The 11,232-nt window shown below is 48.8% G+C and overlaps 1 protein-coding gene across 1 annotated transcript; it reads right to left on the bottom strand.

Moving 5' to 3' along the window:
• Positions 1 to 5,296: 5,296 nt before the first annotated feature.
• LOC306819407 (unconventional myosin-X-like) lies at positions 5,297 to 10,987 on the bottom strand. Its single transcript, XM_079373207.1, has 13 exons — positions 10,903 to 10,987; positions 10,731 to 10,815; positions 10,525 to 10,628; positions 9,603 to 9,732; positions 9,381 to 9,502; positions 7,968 to 8,114; positions 7,747 to 7,847; positions 7,471 to 7,537; positions 6,917 to 7,009; positions 6,741 to 6,809; positions 6,525 to 6,607; positions 6,256 to 6,364; positions 5,297 to 5,841 (listed from the first exon to the last, which is right to left on the bottom strand). The coding sequence occupies exons 1-13, from the start codon at positions 10,948 to 10,950 to the stop codon at positions 5,623 to 5,625; spliced, it is 1,377 nt and encodes a 458-aa protein (XP_079229333.1). The 5' UTR covers positions 10,951 to 10,987; the 3' UTR covers positions 5,297 to 5,622.
• Between the last annotated feature and the right edge of the window lie 245 nt (positions 10,988 to 11,232).

The raw sequence follows: 11,232 nt of genomic DNA, 5'->3' as shown, positions 1-11,232 counted from the left end.
GGGGGGGGGGGGGGGGGGTCAGCGGGGATTATCAGTCACGGCTCAGTAGGAGATCCTTCTCTCTGGATCTTCTGTTTGTCCCTCTTAGATGGACATCTGTGACCCTCCTGGATTTAATCCTGACCCAGTTTGGCTTCTTCAGGGTTTTCAATTTCTTCTTCTGAGCTAACCAATAAACACAATCCTTCTGCACGATGCTCTTAAAGGAAACAAGAACATCAGAGGTGACAAACACTGTCTGCAAAGAGGCTGAACGTCTCGAACCGCTCTGAAGAAAGATGACCAACGCAACGACTGCACGCCACAGCAGCCTCAGTGACAAACACGAAGATTTCAACTCAAAACTAAAAGGATCAGCCAGCTGGAAAAACTGAATATGAGACAAAGCACCAAAGCTGTCAGGTTATTGTCAACATAAAGAGAATGACACGAGTCTCTTCCAGAAATCAGAGAGAAGTTGGCTTTTTCTTCCACATCACCCACAGCAGACTCCACTTCTCCTTCATCACTTTGAATTAACACACCAGTCTGCCTCCAGGCTGAACGCTCAGTGCTCAAAACGTTTTCCTGACACTCAGAGATCACGCTGAGAAGACAACCTCGAAAAAAATCACAAATCCAGCGCACGGCCGGACTCACAAAAAACACTGTTCATAAAGCTAGACGAAGGATCGACTGAGTAAGAAGCTTTTGTGTCGTTTGTTTTGTAGGAAAGAGACATAAATCTTGTTTTTTCCTATCATGCATTTTTTTTAATTCTGCAAGAGCACCTGAGGAAAGAGACGGTCCAGATCATCTGTTGACCTTCTGCAGCACTGTCTGATCAGCTGTTCAGATACTAAAATCCAATCTCATGACTTGTTATCAGTCAGAAACACCCAGAAGCGAAAGCTGCAGATTTGAGTTTATATTTCTGTCAGTCCAAACTTTGTTGTTTTTTCTTGATGCTGCGTTTAAAGAGCGAGATCAAGTTGTGACAGTGAGAATGAAATCAGACGTTTCTGTGCGTCAGACTGAAAACAAAGTGTCTTTGTGCATCTGTCAGGTAGCTGTGCACAAACCGCTCATTCCACCTCCCTCTGGACACTCGAACCCTCGTGCAACAAGCGTGCACTTGAACGCACCGCTTCCATTGAAAACATGCATCAGGTCTCACCGTGCATCGCAGCTCCTCGCCTCGCTCCCTTCAGGGGTTTTTTTTTTGTCTTTTCGTTTTTTCTTCTTTCAAACCAGAAACAGAAAAATGAAGAGAAAACTTCCCAAAGCTGCCGTCTCTCTCTCTCTCTGGACGCCCGATCTGTGTGTGTCCCTCTGACCGCCTCAGACACACACACACACACACACACACTCTGCCTCCACACAGTCAAACAAAGGCTTTCAAACTCCACTCCCCTTTTGTGTGGAGAAAGAGAGAGAGGGAGGGCTGCGGTTACCAATGGTGATGCGTCTCCTGCTGAGGCTAATTTGTGCAGGCCACTTGTAGGGCCTTACAGAGAGAGAGAGAGAGTGTGTGTGTGTGTGTGTGGTGTGTGTGTGAGAGAGAGAGAAAGAGAGCAGGCTGTTTACATTCAAACGTTGAGGTGACTTTTGTCTCTGCAGCTCACTGGTCCGATGAACTGGTGTGACGCTGCCCTCAGACTGGTTTTAAATGGACTGAATATGTGCTCTGATGAGCCAATGAAAACATCCAGCTTCATCACCTACAAACGTTTCGACATTGTTGTTATTTATTTTTAATGTAGACTTTAATGAAAGTCAGCAGAGTAAGGTAACTCAGTGTGAGCGAGGAGGGAGGGATTTCGGACGAGTCTGATTCTATGAGAAGTGAATATGTGATCGTTTCGTTCGTTCACCGACATGTTTGTCTTCCTCTCTGATGTGCAAATCATCGAAGAAAGCGTGGGGCAAAGCAGGAGGCGGTTTGGATGAATGTACAGGGTGTAAAACTCCACCACCAGGGGGCTCTCACTCAAAAACAAGAGAATGTCAAAGCTAGCGGGGAATCATGGGAGCGACACCTCCACCCGGGATGAAAACAAACTCTGAGGTGACCGTAGTCAAGACGACCGGATCAAAACGGGCCTGAAGAAGAGAACATGTCATCAACATGACGTTTTTATCACAACAGCACAAACAGCAACAGCAGCTTTCAGAAGCAGCTAACGCTAACTTCTGCAGCGGCCTCTGAAGTTACCGTACGGGGTTTCCACGGCAACGATTGTCATGCCGGATCTGTCATGCCGGCTGCCACGAAACGTCCCGTTGCAACTAAAAAAAAATTACGGATTTCTCTGGCTTTGGTAACTGTTGGAAATATCTGACGTAGTGTTAGCACTCAATGTTAGCATGCTAAAAAATAAAACTAAACAAAATACAGCTTTAGTTGATTTTCGTGTCCAGTGCGTGCACGACCGTGTGTCCTGATCATATTTAGAGCCAACAATCTGTCCTCACTATTATGCATTCACTCAATATATTGATGTTTCCACTCACCATCTGCAGGAGCCCCCCCCTGACCCCGCCCGCCTTTTCAACACGCTGTTACATCACTGCACCCGAAATCCTCCGTCAGGCCCCTCACTTCATCTCCTCGCAAATGTTGTAATCAAATCAAAGCGTGGAGCATTCTGTGGCGTCACTGTAGCGTTTACACACACGGTCCGCCTCCCGCCCCTCGGACACCTGCTCAGAGCTAAAGAGGCGGACGACAGGGACGCCTGTCAGGCGCTTTTAGAGGCCACGTGCCGTGTCTCACTGACCCTTATTTCCCCTGGGGGGCGGTCCTACCCGCCTCCCTCCCTCACTACATTAAGCCCCATTGAAAAGTCATCATCTGGCCTTGTTTAAGGTTCGATCAGAAGGGGAGTCCAGAAGGTCGTGTTGCGCCTCATAAAAACATGCAGGCAGTCCAGCTGGTCTCCCAGAGGACAGTCAAGACACCCTCATCTTCTGTTTGATTACATGCTTCTCTCCTTTATCCATCAACATGAATAAAGGGAATCCTGGAGCCGGCTTGTTCACACTTCAGTGTGTAAATTAACAGAAGGATCAAAGTGTTCGAGAAATAGTTTAGCCAAGTAGATTTTCTCTTTTTTATCAAACTACGTCCTTTAAATGTTTTAATTTCTGTTTGTTTGTTCTGCCCTCTGAGTCTGCCTTCTCACCGTAAACAATAGGACATGGAGCCAGAAAGCAGCGAGTACACCCGAGCCCTTCCAGAGAGGGGGCGTGGTCAGACACAGCTCATTTACATGTTTAAAGCTACAGACACAGAAACAGCCTGTTCTGAGCAGGGCTGAAATAGAGGGGGTTCATAGACATGATCAAACACAGGATCAGAGTGGATTTACAACAACACACTTCACACACATGATGAAAAGGAGCGAGGACACTGATTTCACCTGAAGAGGAGGAGGTCATGTGACCTTTAAACCAAGGAGGCTAACTTGCTCTCCTCAAAGCTGCTAGACTGCTATGAGAAAAATATATGGAAGTCGCTGCGTTAATCTGTTGCTCTGTTTGCTTTTATGGTGCAATTTTTCTGTTTTTAAATATCCAGATTAAACACAGCGGTAGAAAAGCCGCCAGACAAAATCAATGTTTTTGTCAATGGAGTCTGGTGGCTTTAATTAGCGCCTGTGTCTGTTTTCAAAAAGAGGAAGTTACTCACTAACAAAGAGGTCAATCTCTCTCTCTCTCTCTCTCTGGAATACCATCAGACACTTTCACAGCCTGACCCACAGCTGCTCAGTCTTTATTTGATTTTTTTTTACTAATTATTCATAGCCTAGAATAAGAAAAAAAACAGCCTTAATTACGGGCATGACTCTTAAAAACATAAACCAGCACCACAAAAAGCCTCCTCACAGAGCAGACAGACCCTCTGTGGTTAAAGACAACAAAAACAGACTCATCTTTCTTCTCCACAATAAAAACATTACAGAGACATTCCTGTAATCACCAGCCGCACTGACTCGACACAGGCGCTGATTCATCTTTAATCACATTTAGCATTGATGATGCTGAAGAGTCGACGGCACATCCAGACAGATATCGATCAGACGGCGATCTAAGAATAGTCCTGCAAATGAGTTTGTCCATAATCGGGTCGTCCGGGTAGTTTGACCAATCCTCAACCACACTCTGAAGAGTGGATGTTTGAATGGCGGCTTCACTGATACACAACAGGAATTTAATACATCAAAACTTTCCTACGATTATGAAGCTTGTGATCCACGCTGTCAGTGGTGGAGAGATGGCGTTACACCCTGAGCGAGCATGTATTGGGACTGTGGGGGGGGGAGAACCCGGAGTACCCAGACTCTACACACAGCTCCTGTCAGAAGGGGATTCGAACCAGCAACCTCCTCGCTGTGAGGGGACAGAGCTAATAACCAACATGCAGCCACCGACAATCCATGACATTTGGTGCCTTTTTGATCAGTCTTGCATGAAGAGCAAAGTTGAACACTATAATTACCTCTTCTTGTTTTCCATCTAGTGGCCATTAAAGGAACTGCATCTCAACCGTGCACTGAGTTTAAAGTGAAGACAAAACATCAAACATAGCATATCACTTTGTCATGTTAAAGATGCAGTATGTAACTCTGCCCCCTAGTGCTTAAAATGAGTACTGCAGTCTAAACTCTAATCATCACAGAGAGCTATCTGGCTCCGCCCCCTCCTCTCACACAGGTCACCATGTGGTGGACGCTGTAGCTTCAGTGTTTAGCCAGCTCTGCATGTGGTGGACACTGTAGCTTCAGTGTTTAGCCAGCTCTGCATGTGGTGGACACTGTAGCTTCAGTGTTTAGCCAGCTCTGTATGTGGTAGACACTGTAGCTTCAGTGTTTAGCCAGCTCTGCATGTGGTGGACACTGTAGCTTCAGTGTTTCGCCAGCTCTGCATGTGGTGGACACTGTAGCTTCAGTGTTTAGCCAGCTCTGCATGTGGTGGACACTGTAGCTTCAGTGTTTAGCCAGCTCTGCATGGGTCTGTAAAGCTTTCTGCGTTCTAACCTCTCTCCATGTTTCATCTCCAACATTGATCCTAGTTTGAGCAGCTTTCTGCTGCTGGAGCTTATTAGAAACATGCAGAGGCTTTTTAGCTCGGGTACAATCACTTCTATCTGAAGCAGTTCCACTGCCCGCTTCCATCGCTGCAACACCTGTTCACCTGATAACTGCTCTCATATCTGGCAAACCCAGGGGCGTCCAAAACGGCCGTGTGTGGGCGGGGCCTGTGATTGAGTGCATTTTTCTCCAGTTTTTCAACAACACAAGAAGCGGCACGATACGGACTTGAGGTCGTGGTTATAAATGATTCTGTAGCAACAGGAAGCTGAGTGACACTGAGATGGATCACAGTCACGTTTTTATCGACGGTTAAAACACGATTTTACATCACTCAGTGAGCAGAGAGTTTGTGGACATGAATATGTTGCTCTCTCTTCAGTCACTCATCCCCCCCCTCCTGTCCATCGTCTGTGTACATTACCCCCACATTCCCCACTACTGCAGCCTGTTGCCTGGCAACCAGAGGTCAAAGGGCATCAAAAAGGGGCCAGGCACTTCTCATTCCTGTCTGCTGCTGGGCGGGCGAGGGGAGGGGAGTGTTTGATTATTAAATGACAAACGATTCACACACACACACACACACAGTGCCAATGTTTGCCTCAGGAAACAGGGTGAGTGTGTGTGTGTGTGTGTGTGTGTGTGTGTGTGTGTGTGTGTGTGTGTGTGCGTGCATCACAGCACTTACCTTGTGTGCGTTTGGTTTGATGCATCGGATGAAAAAAGGGTTGGAGGTGCTGAGCGTGGCCATCAGGGAGTGCAAAGAATCCTGCAAAACAAACAGGTTTGAATGATCGCTGCCGTGGTTCTCCTCTGGTGGGTCGGGACCAGAAGCGGGTCGGGACCAGAAGCGGGTCGCAGAGTCAAAACGTCTCATGTTTAATTCATAGTTCACAGGATGCTGCTGCCTCTGGTGTTACTGCATCTACTATGACTGTCACTACTGTTTTCACATCAATCATTCAAACAGCAGTCAGATCAGATGAGACACATTGTACTGATCCATCATCAATATTTACAACATTTAAAAAAAAGAGGAGTGAAAGGAGAGGCGAGGATAAAAAGAGACAAAAAAACAAGTTGTGTAAAATGTATTTGTTGTTTTTTTCACTTGATTACACGTTGACTGTTTTTCACATCTCCTGAAAACAGCTGGAGGAGACGAGCTCCACACGTGCCTCACCTTGAACTGCGAGCTGACCGTGGGCCGTCTGTGCTTGGACGTGCTCCTCAGGGTGTCCTGCTTGTTGCGGCTCAGCACGTGCTCAAACAGGTCGTAGACGAAGTCCAACCTGAGCACACAGGAGAGGAGAGGAGGAGAGAGGAGGAGAGAGGAGGAGAGGAGAGAGGAGAGGAAGAGTCTGTGAGCGCTGAGGGACGAGCAGCTTCTGCAGCCTGCAGACGAGACGCAGAGGTCACGACAGAAGAGGAGACGGAGACGCAGCGTCCTACCTGCTCTCCCTCAGCAGGTTGAGGATGTCGTCCCTGAAAGTGTCTCTGTTCTTCTCCAACATCCCCCTCACGTCGTACACCACCTGCAACACGCCACAAGGGGGCGGCAGAGAGTGTCAGAGGAACACAGAGGGGGGAGAAAAAAGGGGCCAGCTTCCTGAAATGTCTTTTTTTGTCTTTTTGCTAACAAAGTGCGTGGAGTCGTCCTGGTCTCACCTCGCCTGCGTAGTGCTTGACTCCAAAGTAGTGCACAGCCACACGAGGCTTCACGTAGAAGTGGTTTTTCTGCAGAAAGAAAAAAAAAATGAAATAAAGTGAGAAATTCTAAAATCCTAAATTCAGAGTGGAGAGGAAGAGTGAGGACGGGGAGGAGGAGGAGGTGAAGCTCGTACCGAGTGCTGGCTGTGAAGTTTCTCCAGTAAGGTGTCGTCGGTGGCTTTGGGGAAGTGACTCTCCTCGTTCATCAGTGCCAGGAGGCCCAGTTTCTATGGCAACACAAGCACATCATCATCATCATCATCCTCTGTTTGTCTCACCATCAAACCGCTTCATGCTTTTTCTGAAGCTCTGAGCAGACTTTGACTTGTTGAGGACAGGATGGCGTGTCGGGGTCTGGATGTAGTCCAGACTCACACTAACCCAGACCAAGACAGACCCTGGACCAGAGCGCTCTCAGACCAAGACCATTAATATCTCTGATGAATTCTCATCGTGTGTTTCTAGTCTGAGACCTAAACAAGACCCCGAGTAAAAAGGTCCTGAGAGGAGACCTGCAAAAAGTTCTCTTTTTGATTTAAAGACAGAAATCCTGCTATCAGGAGAGACGAGGGCGCAGCTGCTGCTTCCTTCCACATAATGAGAAAAAACAAGTTCAGATGTCGAGAAGGACGACGTGGAAACGACTCGACACCAGAAGAGAGAAGAGCTTCAAACGATGTTCTCGAACCTTCTCGATCAGATCCAGACACTCGCCGTTGTCCATCCAGTTGATGTCGACCCAGACGAGTCCTTCCCTGCAGGAACACAGAACGAGCTCAGAGTCAGCCGCTTCAAAAACACGAGCTGGCCACTAGGGGGAGCTCTGTCCTAAAACTTATATCTGCACTTATGAACCTGAAGAAACTCTCAGACAAGGGTCTCTCGAGATGTGTTGGGGGGGGGGGCTCAGAGGAACCACTGACTTTAGTTTCCTCTGACGGGAGACTTTTTAAAAAGTACCTACTTGTTGTATTCAAGTTGCTCCAGGGAGAAAATGTGCTTGTTAAAATATTCCTGAAGCTTCTCATTTGCATAGTTGATGTTGAACTGCTCGAAGCGGTTGACCTGTTGTGGGGGGGGGGGAGACAAACGCAGAGTTAATGAGGTGACACAGCGGGGAAACAATGAGTCTCATGACTGAGTGTGTTTAAGTCTCTGCTGCTTCACTTCCTGTTCATCTCTCACCTCAAAGTTCTCAAATCCAAAGATGTCCAGGATGCAGATGGATCTGAAGTCTTCTTTCCCTCGGATGCGGCTGTTGAGCTTTCGGGTGATCCAGTTGAAACACTGAGAATAAAGTGCCATGGCCATCGAGTCTCTGGAGTCCACGGCCTGCAGAGGAGACAAGGAGACAGGAGAGGAGAGGACAGAGGAGAGGAGGAGAGGAGAGGAGGAGAGGAGAGGAGAGGAGAGGAGGAGAGGAGAGGAGAGGAGGAGACAAGGAGACAAGGAGAGAGGAGAGGAGAGGACAGAGGAGAGGAGAGGAGGAGACAAGGAGAGAGGAGATGAAAGGAGAGAGGAGAGGAGAGGAGGAGACAAGGAGACAAGGAGAGAGGACAGGAGAGGAGGAGAGGAGAGGAGGAGAGGAGGAGAGGAGAGGACAGAGGAGAGAGGAGGGGAGGGAGGAGAGGAGGAGGAGAGGAGAGGAGGAGGGGGGGAGGAGAGGAGGAGAGGAGAGAGGAGGAGACAAGGAGACAAGAAGAGAGGAGAGGACAGGACAGAGGAGAGGAGAGGAGTGGAGGAGACAAGGAGACAAGAAGAGAGGAGAGGACAGGACAGAGGAGAGGAGGAGACAAGGAGACAAGAAGAGAGGAGAGGAGGAGAGGAGAGGAGGAGAGGAGGAGACAAGGAGACAAGAAGAGAGGAGAGGGGAGGAGAGGAGGAGAGGAGAGGAGGAGACAAGGAGAGAGGAGATGAAAGGAGAGAGGAGAGGAGAGGAGGAGACAAGGAGACAAGGAGAGAGGACAGGAGAGGAGGAGAGGAGAGGAGGAGAGGAGGAGAGGAGAGGACAGAGGAGAGAGGAGGGGAGGGAGGAGAGGAGGAGAGGAGGAGAGGAGGAGGGGGGAGGAGAGGAGGAGAGGAGAGAGGAGGAGACAAGGAGACAAGAAGAGAGGAGAGGAGGAGAGGAGAGGAGGAGACAAGGAGACAAGGAGACAAGAAGAGAGGAGAGGGGAGGAGAGGAGGAGAGGAGAGGAGTGGAGGAGACAAGGAGACAAGAAGAGAGGAGAGGAGGAGAGGAGAGGAGGAGACAAGGAGACAAGGAGACAAGAAGAGAGGAGAGGGGAGGAGAGGAGGAGAGGAGAGGAGAGGAGGAGAGGAGGAGACAAGGAGACAAGAAGAGAGGAGAGGAGGAGAGGAGGAGAGAGGAGAGGAAAGGAGAGGAGAGGATGACATCTGTCAGAATATCAGAATAACCTTAAAGAAGCAGTATATAACTCTGGCCCTCTAGTGGTTAAAATATGTACTGCATCCTAAATGTTAAACATTACAGAGAGCTGTCTCTCCTCTCTCTCGAGTCAAAGATCGCCCAGTTCACCGTGTGGTGGAAACTGAAGCTTCAGTGTTTAGCCAGCTGTGCATCAGTAGTGTGGTACAGACCTGTTCCACCGTGAGCGGCGTGGAGATCTCCTCCCCCCTGAGGATCATGGATCGATGAGTCAGGACCTCGGCCAGCTGATCTGAGTTCAGCCCGAGGAGGTCTGACGTCCGACTGAGGGCAGCTGAACGAACACAGCATCGTCTTTAAAACCACATCCCAGCAGAAGAGAGAAACCTTAAACTTCAACAGGTGTGAAGCAGACGCAGGTGAAACTCTCTGACCTGATTTAGACGAGACTTGAGCTCCTCCGGCCGTCATGAACTCGATGTTCCCCGTGTGGAGGACCCCGGCGAGGAGGCGCAGGATCTCCCCGATGTTCTCCTCCGTGAACTGCATCGTTCGCATGGCATTCTGGGAAAACACAAAGCACACACACACACACACACACACACACACACACACACACACACACACACACACACACACACACACACACACACGGACAGTTGATGACAGCAGAACTTTTATCTTCATGTTCTCATCTACAGAGTGAAAACAAAAACACATGGACGCAGTTTCAGCGATGGTTCAAAAGAAGCATTACGAAGCCAACTGATGGCGGCGGCCATGTTGGAAATGTATCAACATAAATACAGACAAAGAGCCTCCTGACACCTGTCAGATGAATCAGCCACGCCCCTAATTAAGCAGACGTACACACACGTCTTGACTCCAAATTGGTTTTTGGACCACACTGTAAAAATGTGCATTTTAATAAAAGGGCCTCAAGTGGACACTCAAGGAACTGCAGTTTTTTGCACATCGACAGCTTCTTTTAAGAGTTCTTTCATCTGCATCAAAACCGTCCGAAATAACATCAACGCCATCAACAAAACTATCATCATCATCATCATCATCATCATCATCATCATCATCATTCAGGTCGTACGGGTTGATGAAGAACTGGGTCTTGAGCTTTTTCTTAAAGGTGCAAAGAGACTCTGCAGATCAAATAAAGTTTGGTATTTTATCCACCACCAGGGGGCGCCCTGTTGTGAAGGTTGGATCAGACGCCTCTCATTGGCTGAGCGTAGTCGAGTTCAGGTGGGGAGATTTAAACCTGATGTGAGCAGTGACTGCGAGCCGGGGCGAGAGCGCGTAGGAAGACCTGCGAGTAGAGAAACGTGTGTTTTTGTTGCGTACCAGAACGTCGTGAAAGGTGCTGTTGTCGTTGATCGTCTTGTCGGCCGTGCAGCTGGACTGTCTCAGGTAGTGGTAGCTGTCAGGCTGCGTCAACCCGAACGCCTCTGAAAGCACGCCACAAAACACACAACATGAGATCTCTCCTCTCACAACCACGGCGACACGATGGCTCTGCTGTAGACCAATCAAAGTTCACCGTCACCGACCTTTCTGCTGGCTGTTGGTTCCCGCCAACAGAGCGTAGAAGATGTGATAGTTTCTCTCTCCGGGGTTCTGCCGGACGACTCGATTCTGTGGATTCAAAGTGACAGTTTTTATCATCATGCAGCGGAGACGCTCGGCATGTCTGAAGATGAGTCGTTCTCATTGGTCGCTCACCTTCTCTAAGAGGTCTGCGGTCAGAGGAAGTCTCAAGTCAAGGCTCATAACGGACTCTGAACCGGGCTCGGACCTGTGCCCATAGAAAACGTTTTTTTTTTTTTTTTTAAAGGATACAGTCGACGATCCTGCCTCCCTGGATGTTTCCCTTCTGACTGAAGTTCAGCTGGACGAACTTCCCGAAGCGGCTGGAGTTGTTGTTGTAGACGGTCTTGGCGTTCCCAAACGCCTCCATGATGGGACTGTGGAGAGAGAAAGGAGCGCCGTGATGGTCGTGCGAGGCTTTGGCTGAAACGGCGTCGACATGAAAGCAGATTTTCTAAGTGGTGC

This window comes from Symphodus melops, assembly GCF_947650265.1.
Source record: "Symphodus melops genome assembly, contig: scaffold_425, whole genome shotgun sequence".
Lineage (NCBI taxonomy): Eukaryota > Metazoa > Chordata > Actinopteri > Labriformes > Labridae > Symphodus > Symphodus melops.
Note: the sequence above shows the minus strand (reverse complement) of the source record. Positions and strands in the feature narration are given on the sequence as shown.